The sequence below is a fragment of the Nannizzia gypsea genome, genomic scaffold (assembly GCF_000150975.2).
Source record: "Nannizzia gypsea CBS 118893 supercont1.9 genomic scaffold, whole genome shotgun sequence".
Classification (NCBI taxonomy): Eukaryota; Fungi; Ascomycota; class Eurotiomycetes; order Onygenales; family Arthrodermataceae; genus Nannizzia; species Nannizzia gypsea.
In genome coordinates this window covers 35,209-54,844 of record NW_003345193.1, presented here as the reverse complement: position 1 = coordinate 54,844, position 19,636 = coordinate 35,209, and the positions used below count along the sequence as shown (strand labels likewise).

General features: G+C 50.1%; 7 protein-coding genes across 7 annotated transcripts; 4 read left to right on the top strand and 3 right to left on the bottom strand.

The window, feature by feature from the left end:
- Positions 1-611: 611 nt before the first annotated feature.
- Positions 612-2,416, top strand: MGYG_08254 (AFG1; the record flags this gene model as incomplete). Its single annotated transcript, XM_003169301.1, has 3 exons — positions 612-963; positions 1,165-1,994; positions 2,060-2,416. 3 exons carry the CDS (start codon positions 612-614, stop codon positions 2,414-2,416), a joined length of 1,539 nt encoding a protein of 512 aa, XP_003169349.1.
- Positions 2,417-2,797: 381 nt separating this feature from the next.
- On the bottom strand, positions 2,798-6,764 carry MGYG_08253 (chitin synthase 2; the record flags this gene model as incomplete). The annotated part of the gene is made up of 4 exons (XM_003169300.1): positions 2,798-3,719; positions 3,778-3,944; positions 4,013-4,197; positions 4,259-6,764. The coding sequence occupies 4 exons, from the start codon at positions 6,762-6,764 to the stop codon at positions 2,798-2,800; spliced, it is 3,780 nt and encodes a 1,259-aa protein (XP_003169348.1).
- A 431-nt stretch (positions 6,765-7,195) lies between these two features.
- Positions 7,196-7,621, bottom strand: MGYG_08252 (blasticidin-S deaminase; the record flags this gene model as incomplete). The annotated part of the gene is made up of 1 exon (XM_003169299.1): positions 7,196-7,621. One exon carries the CDS (start codon positions 7,619-7,621, stop codon positions 7,196-7,198), a length of 426 nt encoding a protein of 141 aa, XP_003169347.1.
- A 792-nt stretch (positions 7,622-8,413) lies between these two features.
- Positions 8,414-9,565, bottom strand: MGYG_08251 (hypothetical protein; the record flags this gene model as incomplete). The annotated part of the gene is made up of 4 exons (XM_003169298.1): positions 8,414-8,610; positions 8,682-9,121; positions 9,206-9,434; positions 9,541-9,565. The coding sequence occupies 4 exons, from the start codon at positions 9,563-9,565 to the stop codon at positions 8,414-8,416; spliced, it is 891 nt and encodes a 296-aa protein (XP_003169346.1).
- A 2,212-nt stretch (positions 9,566-11,777) lies between these two features.
- Positions 11,778-13,026, top strand: MGYG_08250 (leucyl aminopeptidase; the record flags this gene model as incomplete). Its single annotated transcript, XM_003169297.1, has 3 exons — positions 11,778-11,933; positions 12,004-12,744; positions 12,802-13,026. 3 exons carry the CDS (start codon positions 11,778-11,780, stop codon positions 13,024-13,026), a joined length of 1,122 nt encoding a protein of 373 aa, XP_003169345.1.
- Positions 13,027-13,512: 486 nt separating this feature from the next.
- On the top strand, positions 13,513-14,790 carry MGYG_08249 (hypothetical protein; the record flags this gene model as incomplete). The annotated part of the gene is made up of 3 exons (XM_003169296.1): positions 13,513-13,918; positions 13,993-14,539; positions 14,595-14,790. The coding sequence occupies 3 exons, from the start codon at positions 13,513-13,515 to the stop codon at positions 14,788-14,790; spliced, it is 1,149 nt and encodes a 382-aa protein (XP_003169344.1).
- A 1,130-nt stretch (positions 14,791-15,920) lies between these two features.
- MGYG_08248 (histone deacetylase HOS3) lies at positions 15,921-19,325 on the top strand (the record flags this gene model as incomplete). The annotated part of the gene is made up of 1 exon (XM_003169295.1): positions 15,921-19,325. One exon carries the CDS (start codon positions 15,921-15,923, stop codon positions 19,323-19,325), a length of 3,405 nt encoding a protein of 1,134 aa, XP_003169343.1.
- Positions 19,326-19,636: the final 311 nt, after the last annotated feature.

Here is a 19,636-nt window from a genome sequence, read left to right as displayed (position 1 = left end):
TTCCGTTATATTTTCCTCTTTCATTATGGCCGTCAGGGTCTCGTTTGTATTCTGAGTATTTCGTCTATCTGGTCCGGAGCAAGGGGGAAAAGTCTCTTACTGACAGTCATGAATTGCATGTGTATCCTCTAATATCCATTAATCTACATCTCCATTTTTATCTTTATCTCCATTTTCTTCTATTGAATGCTACATAAACCAGACCTATCTTTAATACTGCCATTATGCCTCGGCAAGGTGGATATCGCGCTAGTCCCGAAAAGGAAGCCAGGACTTTTCATCTTTTTACCGGCAACAGAAGAAGAAACGCCTCGCAACTCTCAACTAAATAGATACACAGCCTGACGCTGTCTTTTGATGACTATAGAATAGACCGCTCGTTTACTAGAGAAGTTATGTCTACAGCCTAACTTCATTTTCTTTTTCTTTCTTCTACCCGAAATACTCAATATCCGATGTCCGCGGGCCATTCTACCCGTAATCTGTCGTCTCGGTCTATACACAACAGCACAGCAAACTACATGGGCTCGAGGGCCGGAAACCGTGATATAAGGAGCTTGCTACGAATATAGAAACAAAAAGGAGGCGTTACGTTGGCGCCTAGGATAAATATGAACTCTGCCGTTCGGTCGTTACCTGCCCTGCGACTCGTTGCGCCAACCTCGAGACCTACCGTTTGCGCAACGTGTTTGAATAGAGCTGTTCGAAGCTATGGGAGCCCTTCTGCCTCTCCCGCAAGGTTCAGTGGGAATGGCAACGCGAGGTCTCTTCAGCATGTAGCTCGGTTGAGAAGGGCGGATGTTGAAGGGCAGTGGGGTACGGGACGGAGCATGAGGATGGGCATGGCGACGGCGGCCGCGGTGGGTGAGGAAGAGAATAAGGTCGATGCTACTTATGGGCCATTGCAGGAATATGAAAGTCGAGTTGAGGCAGGCCTCTTGAGAGACGACGACCACCAGAGAGGTAGGCATACATCTGTCCGGCCTCAGCTTTCTATATATATACTAACTTGTGCGCCTAGCTATAATACAACACCTCCAAGACCTTCATGACATGCTATGCGACTATAAAGCGCCTACCGTTGTTCACCCGTCGCTAGAATCGCTGAACCCGCAACCACCCAAATCCTCATTCTTCAGCATGCTATTCAACAATACCCCGAAGCCAGCCGAGACTACTCAGATACCCGCAAACCTGCCAAGGGCCTATACATGCACGGAGACGTAGGATGCGGCAAGACAATGCTCATGGATCTATTTTACGACACGCTTCCTCCCTCCATCACCTCGAAGACAAGAATACATTTCCATAACTTCATGCAAGATGTTCATAAGCGGTTGTTCGCTGTGAAATCGCAGCAGGGCGCAGACGTAGACGGTGTACCGTTCGTGGCAGCTGATATAGCCGAGAAGTCAAGCGTGCTTTGCTTCGACGAGTTCCAGTGCACAGATGTAGCTGATGCGATGATACTGCGGCGTCTACTTGAATGTCTCATGTCTCATGGTGTGGTGCTAGTGACCACCTCCAACAGACACCCTGATGACCTATACAAGAACGGAATCCAGCGCGAATCATTCATACCGTGCATCCACCTGCTTAAGACAGCGTTGACGGTAATTAACCTAAACTCGTCCACGGATTACCGCAAGATCCCTCGTCCGCCGTCAGGCGTATACCACCACCCAATGGATATAGCCGCAGACAACCACGCGGATAAATGGTTCAGGTACCTAGGCGACTTTGAGAACGATCCACCTCATCCCGCCGTACATGAAGTTTGGGGAAGGGATGTATACGTTCCTCAAGCGTCTGGGAAAGCAGCCCGATTCGCATTTAACGAGATCATTGGCCGTGCTACAAGTGCCGCAGATTACATCGAGCTGATGAACCATTACAACTCGTTCATCATCACAGATGTTCCTGCCATGGGCCTGCATCAGCGAGATCTAGCCAGACGGTTCATCACTTTCATTGACGCAGTGTATGAGAGCAGGGTAAGTTCTTACATACCCGCATCGCATACTTCACGACACGCGTACTAACACCATATATATCACAGGCGAAACTGGTTCTCACCTCTGCGGTCCCTCTACGAAACCTCTTCCTATCAGAAGACGATATCAAAGAAGCATCTTCCCAAGACGGTGATGCTGCGTCTAATAACGAACTACAGGCCGACATGCGTAATCTCATGGACGATCTAGGCCTGAGCATGGACCAGCTTAAATCAAGCTCGATATTCAGCGGTGACGAGGAACGCTTTGCCTTCGCTAGAGCTTTGTCTCGTTTGGCTGAGATGGAAAGCAAGCAGTGGGTTGAGCGTGGTCTGGGAGTTGGTATGGATGAGTTGCATGGTCAGGAGGAGAAGGCCGCTTGGGATAAGACGAGAAGTAAGTGGAGAGAGGATAGCATGTAATTGCTATTACTTATTATATACCAGGGGTTGTTCGATTCCCTATTTGTTTGTTGTTACTTAGCTATAGATCAGCGTTGGTTGATACATTTGCACATACTTGACTTCGGCTTGGCTACTTTAATGCAAAGAAATAGATCATCATTAATTTGATAAATTCCTCATTATCATCAAAAACATTAACAAACATAAAATATACACATACACATCCAATAAACACCAATTTCCACACATTCGGGTATGTATAGTTACCATCAACATGCACAAAAGAAAACACACAATTAAGAAATAAAAACCAAATAAAAACCCTAAACGCAAACCAAGCCTCTAAACAAAATGAAACCAAAACATATGGAGTCAGACGAGATCAGAATCGGGCGGTACTCATTTCCCTCCCAAAAAGGCTATCTTGTAGGTCACCGTATTAAGGTTTCTCTGAATAGACCAGCCGGTTTCAGTAAACCAGTCAGTGACTTTTTTCTTGACACTCCTGTGCGGAATCCTCTTTCCAATCGAGCTGGGAGCGCCGGAGCTTCCTGCACTGCTTCCAATAGGGAACTTGCCAGCGCTAAACTTCATCTTGCCCTCAGCGAGCATCTGGACAACATTGAGAACTGCAAAGGCTGTAGAACCGATGCCGCGGAATACAGCCAGACCAGCAACGCTCCAGAGCACAAAGGCTAGGTAGCCGTTACTTCCAATGTGCTTGGTGCTGTACGACTCTGTCACGGCCATGCCTAGAATTGCGTTGGCAATCAACCATACAGAGACCATGTATGTTCGGACAGCGCGGTAGTAATCTTCTTGCATCTGGGATTCGGACAAGGGCGGTTTCTCAACTTCGAGTCTGTCTCGAAGGTTGCGCAATGCCTCGTCATATCCACTGTCAATGTCGAGTTGCTCAGAGGGCATTTCAAGTTCGACTGTTGAGGAGCCGGTAATACGTGCCGCACCGAGATCGGTGTGCAAGACATTGTCTCCCTTTGTACCCCAGGTAACATCGTGAGTATTGCAAAAGGCATAAACCTGAAGCGTACAGATGTAGCTGGGTAAAAGGGCAAAGTACTGGGCAGACGAGGTAAACATGTGCCAAGGATCAAGGTAGATAAATGACATGATGAAGTATAGACCAATGGTTGACAGGGTCGACACAATCACGTTAGTGAATACGTTTTGTCCTAGAGTTAGGTTATTTTTGTTTTCCTTTGCCGTGAATTGACGTATGACAACGTATAAACCGGCAAATGTTGTGTACACCATGATTATACTGTATACAATCATTCCACTCAAGAACATTTTCCTCGCACTATTTATAAAGGTAAGTATGTTTTTCAACTCTGTTGACTAAAGAATAGCTCACTTACCCTTGAGGTCGGTTGCCCATGGAAAGTATAAATTGTAAACAAATAAGTAAGACGCAAGCATATCTCAAAATGATGAAGATGATGTTGGCTATTCCATGACCGAACGGATCTATCTTTGGATCCGCCACAGCTAGAGCAACGAAATAGAAGGTGATATAGAAGTTTGCCTGGCCAGAAAGAACTAGTTAGCATTTGCTTGCATCTAATGATAAATGTAAAGGTTAGTTCAACTTACAAGAGAGAAAAATGTAAAGATCAAGCTGACAAATTGATAGATGAATTCAATATGCAACAATATCTTCCGAGCAACCGTGTGGTCGGTCTTCCAAACCTGTCTAAAATGAATCAGAGAATAAACAGCGGCGAAGAAGGCTCCATTAAGCCATCGTCGACGTTGAGAAATAAACTCGGGTACAGTATCTATACCAGGCATCAGTATAATGGCTCTAGTTATACCTGTGTGAGATGGCAGTCAACTTACCTGGAACATCAGTTTCACCAACAGCGCTCTTGACGAATTTCAAAAGCCATTGCTCATCTCGTTTAGCAACCAATTCCCAACAGAGAATACGATCTTCAGCAAGATACATGTTTGCCGTGAAGACGTCAGCGTTCTTTCCGTGCAACATCTCACCCTTGAAATATTGACTGAGAGGGCCATGTCCAGTGGAGTCATTCTGTAGTGCATGGTATCGATAAGCACTCAATGCACCGGGCAACACAGTGATATACCCGAACAAAGATTCCAATGGTTTATCCAAAATATTAGACATCTTGTACTCAAAATTCTGAGAGGCAACCAAGGGGTTAAGTAGGCCGACCCATCCCTTTCCTTTGCCTGCTTTGATTTCCCCGGCAGCGCCAGCAACGTTAGAGTCCTGATCAAATGCTTTCCAAAGATGGTACAAGGCAGTTGGTTCCGGCTTTGTTCCAACATCAAGCAAGATACAGACATTAGGGTTCAATGCACGGCCGAACCCATTAAAGAACCATCTATGGGAATTGAGCTTCTTCTGATTTCGCTCCTTGAGACAGAACATCATCTGGCAAGGCACAATACCCTTTTCGGCACCCTTGAACTTCAAGTCTGGATCTAGAGAGACCTGGGTTGTGTATTCGTACAGATGGGCCGTGACTTCTTTCTGATTGACGATGTTCTTTGCAATGCCGTCTTGATATACGCCAATGGCACCTAGCGCATTCAAGGTGCGAGGATGAACTTTGTGTCTTCCATCAGCAATGATGCAAACAACGATTTTCTTCCATCCATCCTTTCCCCATGTTCGTGACTTGGTTCTGGAGCAGAAGTGGGAAATGTTTCTCATGATTCCATGCATCGAACGGGTGAAGTCAATTTCGTTTTCGTTATACATCGTGACGCATATAAACAACTCTGTTTCTCTCATAGTACTGCCAATGTTTTGACGAAGCTTGTATCCCTTTGCTACAAAGTCGTCGGGGTCGCAGGTGACGGCAGTGTATCTCATGTGGGTGAATTCTCGGTCATCTCTCCGGGGCAGGAAGCTGTGCAAGATGGTAGGAATCTTACATTCCAGGATAAGCTCTCCGTTGACAAGCTTGACTTCCTTCTTTGTCATTAATGCCTGCCTCACACCTCTTCTGTCCTGACGGCCAGTGGGAGCTGAAGCATACACTTCGGCATAGCTCTCGTCGTCATCATCCAGGTTACCCTTTTTCATATGTTCCTTTTCCTCTGTCACCATAGTAGACTCGCTGAAATATGATCCGTAAGACCTGAGGCTCCCATGGGAAGAACGTTTGGGATCTATGGTTCTACCGTTACCTCCAAACACATCGTCCGTTTCATCATATTCGTCAGCCTCTCCAATATCAATGGCGGTCTCGCTGGATGATAACGGGGCAGTGGCAGAGAACAGCGGTGCTGGGGGAAGAGGACGTCTTGGACTCCCCCCATATCTTGAACTCGGAGTTCCAGGGCGTGGACTTCCATTGATGTCCTCGGGTTCATAGTTAATGCTCGAAACAGATGATGGGCGACCCCGCCAGCGTGTGCTGCGTGAAGGAGTCCAGGACCTGGTAGGTGATGGCGGGCGTCCTGCATAGTGGGATCCATCCATGTTTGGTGCGTCCGGGGGTGAGATAACTGGAGCTGGGCCCATAGCAGAGGCGCGTTGTGAAATAGAAGCACTGGCGATAGAGGGTTGATGTTGAAGGGGTTGATAACGTTGGGATGAGGATCTCGAGGGGGATACGGGAGAGCTAGTTAACTTTTGGTCAGCTTCTAATTCATCGATTGCTTCCTGGATGGACGGCAATGTGCCTTCAGTTGTAGTTTGAATTGGGGGAAGGGACCAGTGGTCAAGGGCAAGGCTATCATTTTGACGCTTGGTTCTTGGAATCAATAGCGGTTTTGGGCTGGCTAAACGTAGGGGAGCAGGTACAGCAGGGAGACATATACGTAATGAAGATTTTTTTCTGCTTGTGCTATATTTGATAGGGCTGGTGTTGGTAGAGTGACTAGGGGAATTTCTCTTGGAGAGATTCTCAAGAGGAATATCATAGGGCAAGGCAAAGAGGGGAGGATCAGGAGAGGCAGGGGATGGGGAGTTGACTGGTGCTGTGGTCTTGGGAAGTGTGGCAGGGAGCTCGTTTGGTATCTTGCTGCCTGAAGCTGCGTCTGGTTGTGGTTGCTGTGTGCTGCTGCCATCTTGCGATGTTACATACTGTTGACGTTGTAATGTTGAAGAATTCTGCATCCCGAACTGCGCGCTACCAAGATCACTGCCAACGGCGTAGGCATCGTATGCATCATAGGTATCATAATTTTCGTTTATACTGCTTCCGGAGCCAGCAGGCAGCAGGCGCATTGTCGCGGAGGCATTCACTCCAGCCGCGGACATGGAGGTTCTCATGTCATCGTTATCGTCATAATTGTTGGGAAGCGAGTAGGACGGCGGCTCCTCACTGTAGCCCGGAGGAGCCGAATGGCCTCCCGTCTGGTCCATTGAGCGCTATAGCAGTCGTTGCTGGTTGAGTACTCCGTAGGCGGCGGATAATGGCGACGTAGATGCAGAGGATGGTCGATCTAGATCAGTTATATCGCATAGTAGGTAGAACCCGACTGGTGATGGTGTCGGCCAGCAAGTCACAAGTCGACTATGGGTATATCGGAGGCGATAAGTACTGGATAAGTGATAGAAGGCCAACCTGAAGCTGAAGTTGCAGTTTTGTAGAACTTTGGGCTCTCGCTTTGCTTTCACCTTTGCGGCTTTTCGATGTAAACTCGACGTTGTCATGGCAACACGATGACTAAGCCGGCGGTAACTCTAAATTTATCTACATGAAGGCGAGAAAAAAGAAGAAAACATGAAGTAGAAGAAGAAGACGAAGAAGAAGATAGTTAAAGAAGAACCATTTGACGTTCGATGAAGTCGCTCTACATACTCTCAACGGTGGCGTCGGGTATGACATATCTCGCCGGCAGCAGGTCCTGCACCTTCTCGACCTTCACTGACCCGTCAGCGTCCCGCACTATCGCCTTGATATCTGGATGCAAATCGCCCAAGACCTGTCTGCAACGGCCACACGGACTGAGAATCATTCGCCCTTGGTTTCCCACAGCGACTATGTGGGTGAGTTTGGGTGGCCCAGCCATGGCAGCAACTCCCAGGACGACGAGCTCGGCACAGGGTCCACCGGTGAAGTGATAGACGTTGATGCCAGTGAAGATGCGGCCATCTTCAGCGAGCGCGGCGCTGCCAACGCTGTAATCTTCGGATACTGGGATGGCCTCTATCGTCTTGGCTGCGACTTCGATGAGATTCTGCTCTGCCTCGGAAAGGTGGGAGTAGATGGTAGCCATTGCTATGCTGTTAGCTCGGCCTATCTGCAATAGACCACTACCTAACTTACTTGAGGTTTTAGATTATATGTCTCGGACTTGCCAGCAAGTTGCTCTTTCTGCAAGATGTCAGAAGAACGTGAACTGCCTGTTTCCTGTACCTGACCAACTAGACTTTATATATACATCCTCCGGGTCTGAAAATGGTAGCCGACGGGTGATCAGAGCAAAAAAAAGACTGGCTGGCTCCACGCCTTGGCAGGGCGAAACCAGATCTGGACTCCGAACGGTATATCGGCCCGTATTCAGATCCAGGGAGACATGCAGATGTTTACTAGGGCGGGTGATATATAGAATGGACTGAGGATGGTATTGGCAACTTATGTGGGAAGTAATGGAATATAAAATAGGCATTATCACATATCAGGAACCAAGGAAAACTTGCAGTAGCTACAGGTATAGAGACGAGAGACGAGATTAAGAACACGCCGGCTAAGAAGACAAGCGGAATATTACTTGAAAGACGATGAAAAGAGTCCGAAACAAGGTCTCTTGATTGAAATATCTGGCCTGAGAGTATAGCAGCATCTCCCGGGCCTCGCCTTGTCTCGTGTACGTATTTGATAGAGTGGTGAAGTGTAGATATATGTTTCTGGTTAAGGGGATGGGTAGACTCGCACCAAAGAGATATCGAAATATTAGGGTAACGGTTAGTAGAGATATCGAACCAAGCAGTCAAGAGAGTCAAGCTGAGTATCAAATTGGTACTCGAGTATTAACCGGATTTACGATGGCAGCGGTAGACTGAGCTATTTACTCGTTGGTGAGGAGGGGTTCACGCTCACGGTCACCTTGCTCTGGCTCCTCGCGGGGAATGAGGAAGAAGTTGAGGCCGAGGACGTTGGTGATCGTGCTGTAGAGGGAAGAAACAGCGAAGATACCGAAGATGGTGAAGGCAAAGATCCACTGCAGAGAGATGATCTTGATAGCCAATTGTTTGAGCGAGAGGGCTAGAGAGATCAGTACCTCAATTCACGTTTGGGGGTTGGCATAAGAGGAGTGAAAAAGGAAAAAAACTTACAGAAGGTCAACAAGGTTAGAGCGTATCCAAGGTATTGATCGTTACGGAGAACGATGTGAGCCTGCCCATAGATAAAGTACACCCAGATAAAGACGTTGGCCACCAACCTCAAGGGGGTGCTGTTGCTGCCAACAGCAACGGCACCGTTCCAGAAGAGGGTAAGCAGAGACCAGGCATACGGTCCAGCCACGACTGGCAAGTGGATGAATGGGTGAAGGTCTGAGAAGCTCCAGTAGAGAGTGGCCTGATTGATCAAGCTGAAGATATCAAAGACCTCAGCCCACCAGAACTTGGCATGGGTGAAGAGCAAGATAAAGGCCAGCACGAAGAGGTTGTTGAGCACAAAGTACGGTGCCACGTTGGCAGCCGTGGTAAGGTGCTGTTCGTCTGAGCTCCACAGCTGACCGACATAACCAAGCTGGGAAATGAGCAGAATGACCCTGTCAAAGGAGTCCGTCAGCAAAGCCCTCTCTCTCTCATGTCTCTCCCTCATATAACTAATTTCCCAACAGAGCAAAACTCACCAGTAGATACCGGTGACTACCTTGGTCTGAGAGAAGGCATTGAGGCGGTCGTCGTGAGCGAGGGCAAGGAGGGCATCGCCATGTTCCTTCTCTGGCGTGCCTTGGTGCTTGCGATGGGTGCCCGAGTAGATGCCAACGGCCACGACGAGCAGCCAGGAGATCGTGCTGGCAGCCTGGTAAGCCCAGATAGAGCTGCGCTGATACGACGAACGCTTGACGAAGGGGTTGTCTAGGATGGAGATGAGTAAACCATGCCAGCTCAGCGGCCGATAGGCCAAAGTAATATCAACACGATGCTTGTCTTTTGCTTGTCGTGCTTGTCCCGGACTACTCACATGTATGGGCTGTCGAGTCTGCCATCCTGTCGTCGCTGGATCTCTCTCTTCTATGCTCGTTATTGCGGGTGTGCTGGGTGTGATGTCGTGATGTCGACGTCCTCGCTGTCGAGTTTGGGGGATGATGTCCTTGCGGATGTTCTTCCCAGAGCTCCTCTTTTCGCCCCCCGCAGCAGCAGCGCAAAAACAAGGTCGTCGTCAGGCAGCTAACTAAACCTTTCTCCTGCTAGTGAGCTCGAATTAGCTTGCTTGGTAAACTCTGCGCGCTGAGCTAGTTGGGATGGTCCGAAGGCTTGACGCTCTGCTCGGCCTCTCCCTTTGCGTCGTTCCAGCGCATGCTGAGGCCGCAGGAGCAATCAAAGCAAGGCAGAGGAGGCAGCTGACGTCCCTGTGCGCCCATGGCTGCATGGCTGCATGGGACTCGCGGCATAGCTGGTACGCAGCTCTTGGTGCAAGCTCCCGCAAAAGCCAAGTACCAGCTATGCAGCTTGGACCGTCGCCCTGTGCAGGCATTGTTCCCCTTTAGGCAAGTTTGCGGGGTCGGTCACATGTTACGCTTAAGAGCGGCATTAGTCAGCGAACCCAATGCTACTCTCTTAGTCATCATATTAGTCATCACTTTAAATTGACTTCTTTTTTCCTTTTTTTCTTGCTTTATTTTGACGTCAACAAAGACAAACTTCGAGATGACAGTAAGACAAGGAAAAAGACGCTGGAAGACGAAGACGAAGGTGAAGGCGATGAACGGCCGGCAGTGATGGAGAGATGCCGTGTGTTATCGCGGGCCTATGACTGGCTGCGGGCCTTGTCCGAGTGTTTCTTCGCTAGCTCCTGTCTTGGGACGCTGGAAAACACACACTCGGAGACCAGCAACGGGAAATAAAGAGGGACTACGTACGCCTCCTCGTCCTGATATCAAGACAGCCTGCCCCTGGTGCCCTTTCAGCACCCTATAATCTGCACTATATATGTTTAAATATAGTTAAGTCGAAACAGCCAAGACGATACCTTTCCCCCGACGCTGGTCTTGGTATTAATAAGAGGAATTGCCTTCTTTCGCCTGCTTGTCTCGCCCATTGGCTACGGCGCGGACAAGCGCAGATAAGGCCTGCTCAACTCAAAATGAAATATGGAACCAGAAAAACAAAACAGTGAACCGAGGAAACGAAGGCACTGGAATGTTTCTCGAAGGAGGGTCACCCTCGATCCCGCTGGTCGATCACAGAGCCTGTCGATCTGGTTCTCCATCACACCAGGAAGCCGACGTCGCGCTAGGTCTAGATCACGCTGGATATGTTTCTTCTTCTCCAGATGGATGTGTGATGCATTGAATATGTATACAGAGTACATATAACTCCCTTCATACTCATAAAACCGGTGTCGATTGGCATATAATCTGGGCGCTGCACCCCATATTCTGGAAGATGAACCACTGCGAACTCTCCCCGCGTTGCAAGAAAGTTAGCTTGCGTTCTCCTTCAATTTGCTTTCTACTTGGCGTATCCACTGCTGGACGTCGACTTGTTCGAAAAAAATTTCTAGGGTCGCGTGGCTAGAAGTGGTATCACATTAGAGACGAACTAGCCGGCGAGCTGGCTATTCTTAGGGGCCAGCAGCTGCCCTTTTCTCCCCCTCCCCACCCCCTTCCTTATTGCCGCCGTCAACCCCAGACAGGCTATCTCTCCAGATACCAGATACCACATCATCATATCCGGATATCAATTAGGCTCACGAGATTATCATGGGTATCCTGGGTGTCCAGCGTGTTGCACATGGGCGGAATTCTTCAGGTAGGATTCCGGACCGTCTGCCCTAATACCCAAGCCGTGATGCGGGTCTGGAAAGGGGGAGAAAGATGAAGAGGGCCCTATCTTGCTTCCTTTCTTTTTGGCCGCCGTAACCCGTCACATAGTTAGCCGTCGTGATACAGTTGGTCATCACCGCTGTTACCGCCACTGTCAGATGAGGGTGTTGGCAGGACTTTGCGGAAGATGGAAACGAATATAAATATCCCCCAAGGTGCCGCCGATCTGCTCTGAAATTCCTCGCACGGATCGAATTGATCTTCAGAGCTGATCTTCGAGAGTACTCTATCCCTTCCTCTCTTTCCCCATAACTTACCCCTGATAGACTGTCTATCTCCCGAAGATCTACCTGACGGTTAGTCACAGCAGCTCTCCTCCAACCTCTGCTTACTCACAGCCGATAGACCTCTTGCTGACTACTCTTCTGTAGCCATGAAGCTCCTCTCTGTTCTTGCGCTGAGCGCAACTGCTTCCTCCGTTCTCGGAGCCAGCATTCCTGTTGACACCCGGGCCGAGAAGTTCCTTATCGAACTTGCTCCTGGCGAGACCCGCTGGGTCACCGAGGAGGAGAAGTGGGCGCTCAAGGAGGTATGTGCCACTGCCATATGCAAAAACGCTGCCATGACCAGACAAGATCACTTACTGACTTCCATTACAGAGTGGCCAGGACTTCTTTGACATCACTGACGAGGAGGTTGGATTCACCGCTGCTGTTGCCCAGCCAGCCGTTGCATACCCAACCAGCATCCGCCATGCTGATGCCGTTAACGCCATGATTGCTACCCTCTCCAAGGAGAACATGCAGCGCGACCTGACTAAGCTCAGCTCGTTCCACAACCGCTACTACAAGTCTGACTATGGCAAGCAATCTGCCACTTGGCTCCAGCAGCAAGTCCAGGCTGCCATCACTGCCTCTGGCGCCAACCGCTATGGTGCCAAGGTCGCCAGCTTCCAGCACAACTTCGCGCAGCACAGCATCATTGCTACCATCCCCGGCCGCTCTGCTGAGATCGTTGTTGTCGGTGCTCACCAGGACAGCATCAACGGACGCAGCCCAATGACCGGTCGTGCCCCAGGTGCTGATGACAACGGAAGCGGTTCCGTCACCATCCTCGAGGCCCTCCGTGGTGTCCTCCAGGACCAGACCATCGTCCAGGGCAAGGCTGCTAACACCATTGAGTTCCACTGGTACGCCGGTGAGGAAGCTGGTCTCCTCGGCTCCCAGGCCATCTTCGCCAACTACAAGCAGACCGGCAAGAAGGTCAAGGGAATGCTCAACCAGGACATGACCGGATACGTCAAGGGCATGCTCGACAAGGGCCTTAAGGAGTCCTTCGGTATCATCACCGACAACGTCAACGCTAACTTGACCAAGTTCATCCGCATGGTCATCACCAAGGTATGCCCCCTGAGTCTCTATGTTTTACTGATAGAAACATCCTAACATCGACCGTAGTACTGCCAAATCCCAACCATCGACACCCGCTGCGGCTATGCTTGCTCCGACCACGCCTCTGCTAACCGCAACGGCTTCCCATCTGCCATGGTCGCCGAGTCTCCTATTGACCTCCTCGACCCCCACCTCCACACTGACTCCGACAACATCAGCTACCTCAGCTTCGACCACATGATCCAGCACGCTAAGCTCGTTGTTGGCTTCGTCACTGAGCTCGCCAAGTAAACCTGACTGCTGACTGCCCTAACCTGTCAATATCGTACATTTACTGTGCACCCACCCTGTACATAGCCATATTCCGTACATATATTCTTGATACATACTTATTAAATTCATCATATATTTGAAGACTTTACATCTGCTCCGTCTCAATCTCTGCTCCGTCTCGATCCTGCATATTCCGCATCATCATCATCACCATCAGTGCATCTAGCATAGTTGGCTGGGGTATTGCATACATGGTTGGCTGTGTGACCCCAACGAGCGATGTAAAGGCATGCGGCGGCCACAAGCGATCATTGGCCCGGAGGATCTCGGCGGCGGAAACAATCCACAAGGAATGATGATTCACAGCGAGTCATCGATATACGAGACGCGACCTCCATCCTGGCAAGTGGAGGCCTATTAATATCGCTACGCTGCCCGTCTTGTACGGAGTACTAGTTATATGCAACCATACTCCATATAACTACGTCTTTCCGCATCGCTACGATGGCGGTCCATCCGACTCTCAATGCCAGCCCAGCAGCTGGATCAGCGGCAGCAGCGTCGAACGCTCTCACGCCGCAACAGGTCTACGCAATCTCAAGTTGGTCGGAGCAAGCGATCGAGAGCCTCACCCTTGAGTCTTCGCCGATTCCCTATCGCAATTCCGCACCCTTGACCATCCCGCTGGATGACGATGTGCAGCAGCCGGCCTCGCCTACTCCTGCACGGCTGAGACGCAGCGTCCGCGTTGCTGAGGGTGCCACGGCCACGGGCACTGCCGCTACCACTGCTACTGCTGGGCCATCGACGTACAGGCGCAGAGAGCCATTGCGCCGTGACAGTCTGAAGCGTCGTGAGTCGTTGCTCAAGGGCAAGGAAGGGAGTCGACGACGACAGCGCTGGGAGAACGGTACATTATATCTCCATTTTCCCACTTCTACTTCTCCTTCATCGGCTGGCGGAATGGCTGACACATCACTATAGATCGTCTACTGAGCAATCCGTGGGCTCAGCCTCCATCCGCAAACGACTGGGAAATTCAGCCAACGTATCCTCGTCATAACCCGGTGCCATACTATCTCGCCTCCCTCTGGGACTCCCATCAAGCCGCAAAGGAACAAGCCCGTCGCAGGTCGAAGAGAGAGCAAAGCACATCCGAGAAGAGGACAAAGAAGAAACAGAAAGACGGAAGTGCTAAGGCTGCTCACGCCAACGCAGAGCTCGATAAGATATCCAAGGAGCTGCGGGCTAAGCTGAAGCATGCTCGTGCTGCCCGAGGACTAGTCCAGGAGCTAGAAGAGGAAATCCGGCTGTTTATGCAGGAATGGATTGAGACGCAGACGTGGCGTCAGGCAAGAGAGCCTGAGAGTGAATGCTGTAGCGATGACAGCTCGGGTGAAGAGGATGAGGTCGTTTTCGTCGGCCGCAAGATGAATCCGTCCAATAGCAAACAGCGACGGCCGTCTCGAGCGCTGTCTGGCGAGAAGATGGTCTTTGAAAGTCCTGTCGAAGATCGAGCTGCTGGTTTCGGGTAAGTCTTTCATCGTTCTTGGAATGATGTATACAGGGCGTAACTAACTAGTTAGGCGATGGCTTGTTCACTCTTTGGCATCATACTACGGCCTTCGAACCTGGTCTGTCACCGTCGGCAACCCTCCTCGTCGTGAAGCGTATGTGGGAATCGACGAGCTTTCAGAGGAACTTCTGGCTGCTGCTTGCCGGGGACTCCCAGACAGCAAACCTGATGGAATTCTTCCCCGGCCTCTCTGGGTATCGATGTAGACGGCTTTTATAATCCCTCTTCCCGATTCACTCTCTCCGTAGTATTTTATTCTTTCATCTTTGGTTCCCTTCGTTATTACATCTATCCTATTGCCAGCCACAGCCTGTCTAGATGATATAATAGAAGGAAACCGCATTCTTCATCACTATCATACAAATAACTTAAAGCATTTACTAATTCTAGGCATACTTACAGATATACAACTATATGCCTGCCAATCATACAGTTCAACGACTATAATCATGATATGCTAACGCTTTCAGAGTCGTGGAAGAGGCTTACATCAACAGTCTTCTATGCACTCCTTGCCCTCTCTTTCTTTCTACCAACTCACTACCGGAATTTACCTCCCCTTATGTCCATGTGACTCTTTTGGGATAACTCTACTGCATCGAACTCCATGATACCCCTTTGTTACTGATAATTAATTGCAGCCTATGCTATAGGTAGAACATCCTACAAGCTGGCTGTTTCCAACTTTATAGTTGTATCACTTTTCTTTCTTACTCTTCGGAGTCGCTGAAGAGCTACTCACCAGTACACCAGCATATTTCCAGCCCTCGAAGCTTAATGCTGGTAAATCCATTCAGCTTTAAAGTGCCAATGACGAGTTGGCCGCTCTCTAGGTTCATCCTTTATTATTATCTTCTTCAAATAGGGGCTCTACAGGGGGTCTAAAGGGGCTTCGAAAGGGGCTTTTTTTATATAGGATGCAAACTAACCAGAATAGGCAAGCTATTTTCTATTTATAACCAGTAAGAGGCTAAAGAAATCAGCCAATCAGAAGTCTTTCTACAGGCCAAATAGTCACTTATGCTGGAATTTTTCTTGTATCAGAAACGGTAGAAAGAGAGCTGCTTCTTGCCGGCAGCTAAGGGGTTATTGTTAGTAGATAGAACAGGATAAGCAAGCAATAATCAGTATACAAACAAGGAGGAGAAAGTTCACAGGGAAACGGATATGTATGTATAAGAAACTAAAAGTGACGGCTGACTCAGCAAACGACAGGAGGTTAACTTTGGAGGCTTCTTTTATAGATTGCGGATGTTTGTTTATAGGAACAGCAAGAGACAACCCAGAGGAACAGGACAGAGTAAGTGGAAATCTGCACATTCTAGCGGCAAACCAGATGCTGACAGCGGCTACAGGACAAGAAAAGGTGAAGGAGGCTCTACTTCCCGCAGCCATGGCCTCGCCGCAGCAGCGTTATAGCCAGCACAGTGGCCAGGAGGAGCTACTTAATAGCTTCAACCAGCTCGAGATCACCACTGCTCGAAATACTCACAACCACAAAAACAACAGCAAGACTCCTTCACCATCTCTCTCGCCTCTCCAGTCTCCCTATTACAGGCCAGAGACAAGTCACAGCTACTTGAGAAACGACCAGTACGCCCGCCCACCTTCGCAGCAGCAGCAGCATCAAGAGCAACGCGCCCCTCGAAGGACCACCAGCACCACCTCCTTGCGTGACGAGAGACGCAGCTCGACACATTCACTGCAGAAACGAGCATCCATCAGCTCGCTTCGGTCGGTACAGAACCTCACAGCCTCTTCATCTTCTCCACGCCAGAGTCTCTCGCGGCGCTCGTCGGCGCAGCACCTGGCCTCATCCCCCGGCGCGTCGGGACGGCCCATCTCACCCCTCGCAGAAATGGTGTCCCCGACTTCATCAGAGATAGCCGCCCAGCATTTTGGACGGGAGCTGGCCCTTCACCAGGCTGCAGAGCTGCACTCTCGCACTGTCGTCATTATCCAGGATGCCTGTTATGGCCATCGATTCTCGCGCCCGCGCACCTCCAAGGCGGGGCTAGAACTTATAGTCGAACGACCTGAAAGAATACAAGCCTGTGTCCTCGGTCTAGCCGCTGCATACATCCGCATGAGCCATCGTTATGGCGGCAATGAGTTTGCGCCCCACCCGGACCTCGATCTACGGCGACTCCCGCCTCCTCCGTTTCAGATAAGGAAGTCTGTACGGACCATGCCCCTGAACTCGCCGGCAGTGACGCACGTTCACGGTACCAAGTGGATGGAAGAACTCCGGCTGATGTGTGACGCTGCAGAGGGAAGGCTGGCAATGAACGGTAAAGAGCTCGTTCGCCCAAGTAGCTCCGGCAAAGAGACCGGAGCCAATGCCGCCCCAGAACTACACGATCGGGATCTATACCTCTGCCCTGAATCTCTGAACGCGTTTGAAGGCGCATTGGGGGGTGTCTGCGATGCCGTTGACTCGGTATTTACATCTCCTTCGACACGCCGTGCCTTTGTCTGCATCCGGCCGCCAGGCCACCATTGCTCAAGCAGCTACCCGTCTGGTTTCTGCTGGCTCAACAACGTCCATGTTGGCATCTCTTATGCTGCTATGACGCACGGGCTCACTCACGCCGCCATCCTAGACTTCGACCTTCACCACGGTGACGGGTCACAAGCCATCGCTTGGGAACAGAACCAACGTGCTACCAATGCCGCCAAAAATGCGGCCGGGTATAAAAAGACCGCCATCGGATATTTTAGTATGCATGATATCAACTCCTACCCTTGCGAAGAGGGTGATGAAATCAAGATCCGGGGCGCCAGTGTCTGTATTGAAAATAACCACGGCCAGAATGTTTGGAACGTCCATATGGAGTCATGGAAGACGCCCCAGGAATTCTGGAAAATATACCAGACGAAATATTATACCCTGATTGAGAAGGCTCGCGCATTTTTACGAGCTCATTCACTTCAACTACGGTCTAATACTTCACTCAACGCACCCCAGCCTAAGGCTGCCATCTTCCTATCTGCAGGTTTCGATGCAAGTGAGTGGGAGGGAAGTAACATGCAGCGACACAAGGTCAATGTTCCAACAGACTTCTATGCCAAATTTACTGCCGATGTTGTCAGAATGGCACAAGAAGAAGATCTCGCCGTCGATGGAAGAGTGATCTCAGTTCTAGAAGGCGGATATAGCGACAGAGCCCTAACTAGTGGTGTCTTCAGCCATCTATCTGGTCTATCAGACTCCCCAAATTTCGAAATCAAGGATGACCAGAACGGCAGCCGGCTTGCCGCCGAAATGAGGCATCGATTGGGCCTCTCTGAAGAGACCAAGGATGAGGCTTCTGCGGATATGTATAGGGCATCTTCAACTTATGACACTATTTGGTGGGCGCCATCCTTACTTGAAGAGCTGGAGGCTCTGGTCAACCCTTCATCTACCACTCCACGGAAGCCTCGCGAGAAAGCGCAGCCCACCTTTTCTGCACCTACCCAGGCATCGGCTGCGAAGGTAATCCCCCCAAGTCAAATCCATAGATCTCCATCCTTCAATAGGACTCGTTCACGGACATCTTCTCCTACGCCACTTCCACCTCCACGAGTCGAGTGGGCCGTAGCTGCTTTTGAGCTATCCAAGGCTCTCATCCCTACCGATCGTCAGACCGCAAGTTGCCAGCATGCAGATCTAAAAGCACATACAACCCAGTCTCGTCCAGGTAGCCGTCTGGCATCTGGAGGAAGCACACTACCGCCACGCTCCAACGAGAGAAGCTCAGGCCATATGCAACTTAGAGAGAGGAAACCGAGAATACCTGCTTTACCCACAGACAGACTCGGGAGTCCCCGTTCTTCAACCCCCAGCACCCGTCGGACAACCATCGCCTCTGTTAATGACCTGCCTGACCCGAGTATGGCCGTAAATGACGGGTCTGCAAATTCGTCTTCCTACCGCCGTTCGTCGCGAAGAATCAGCCTTGCCTCCACTGCATCTGCATCTCCTGCGTCTTCTACCACAAGAATGAACATATCTAAACCTCGTGCATCCTCAAGACCTTCGCCCTCTCGAGCAAGTCAACGTGCTGAGTCACAGAACAGCACGAGCAGAGCTAGAACCGCGAGCAGCAGCCGAGCCTCTACTCCTGCTAGAAGCACCACCAAGAAACCCTGGGAGAATGCTGGCAATGTGGATAACTTGGAAGCTAGCGTGAAGAAACTGAGCATCAAGCTGAATGTTCCCAGCCCCGAAGAAAACGCAGCTCGAGAAGCCAAATTGGCCCAGGACCGGAAGAAAGATTTACTATTGGCATCACAGTCATCTAGACGCAAGCCAGCAAGCAGAACTACCTCTGGAACCAAGGTTACCTCGAATGAGGTTAACGAACGACTGGCACGCCCAAACTCCCGTTCGGCTACTGCAATTCCTACCGCTGGGAGAGCGTCTGAATCTCGAGTTGCAGCAAAAGCTGGCCAATTCAGCCCATCGCGAAACACCTCTTCTAATGCACACGCCCTACCTCCGGTCAGAGGATCAGGTCCTGCCCTATCTCACAACGGGAAAGCTACCGGCCGCGAACCCGGGTCAGCTACATCTACACCAAAAGGGACTAACAACATGCCCTCTCCACCATTGACTCCAGACGCACCCCCTGAGCCCGGAACTCCTACAATCACAGTTCGCTCACCGCCAGCTTCAGCGCATCAGCAACTACCTGTTTTCACAGCAACATCTGTTATTCCTTTTGCACCTACTGAGGACCCTCCTTCTCACTCTTAGCTCTTTGATATCTTTCTATTATTTTCTGCATCTTGCTTCACATTTTACTCTCTTTTGCTTTCTGATTTCTTCCTTCTCTTGCCTGCCCTTCAATTCCTTCCATTTCTTTCTTTTTTTTCCTTTCCCAGTATGCAGTTTAAATGTACTCTACGCTTGCTTCTGTCTACCCACGATTGACTGAAAGTTTTATCCCCCAGAACAGAACACAATACCCTACCCCTTTTGTCTGAGTCATGGCGACTGTTGGCGTTTTATTCGTTGATGTTCCCTACTTTTCGAGGTTCATGCTACAGCTTCTATTTTATCTTGCC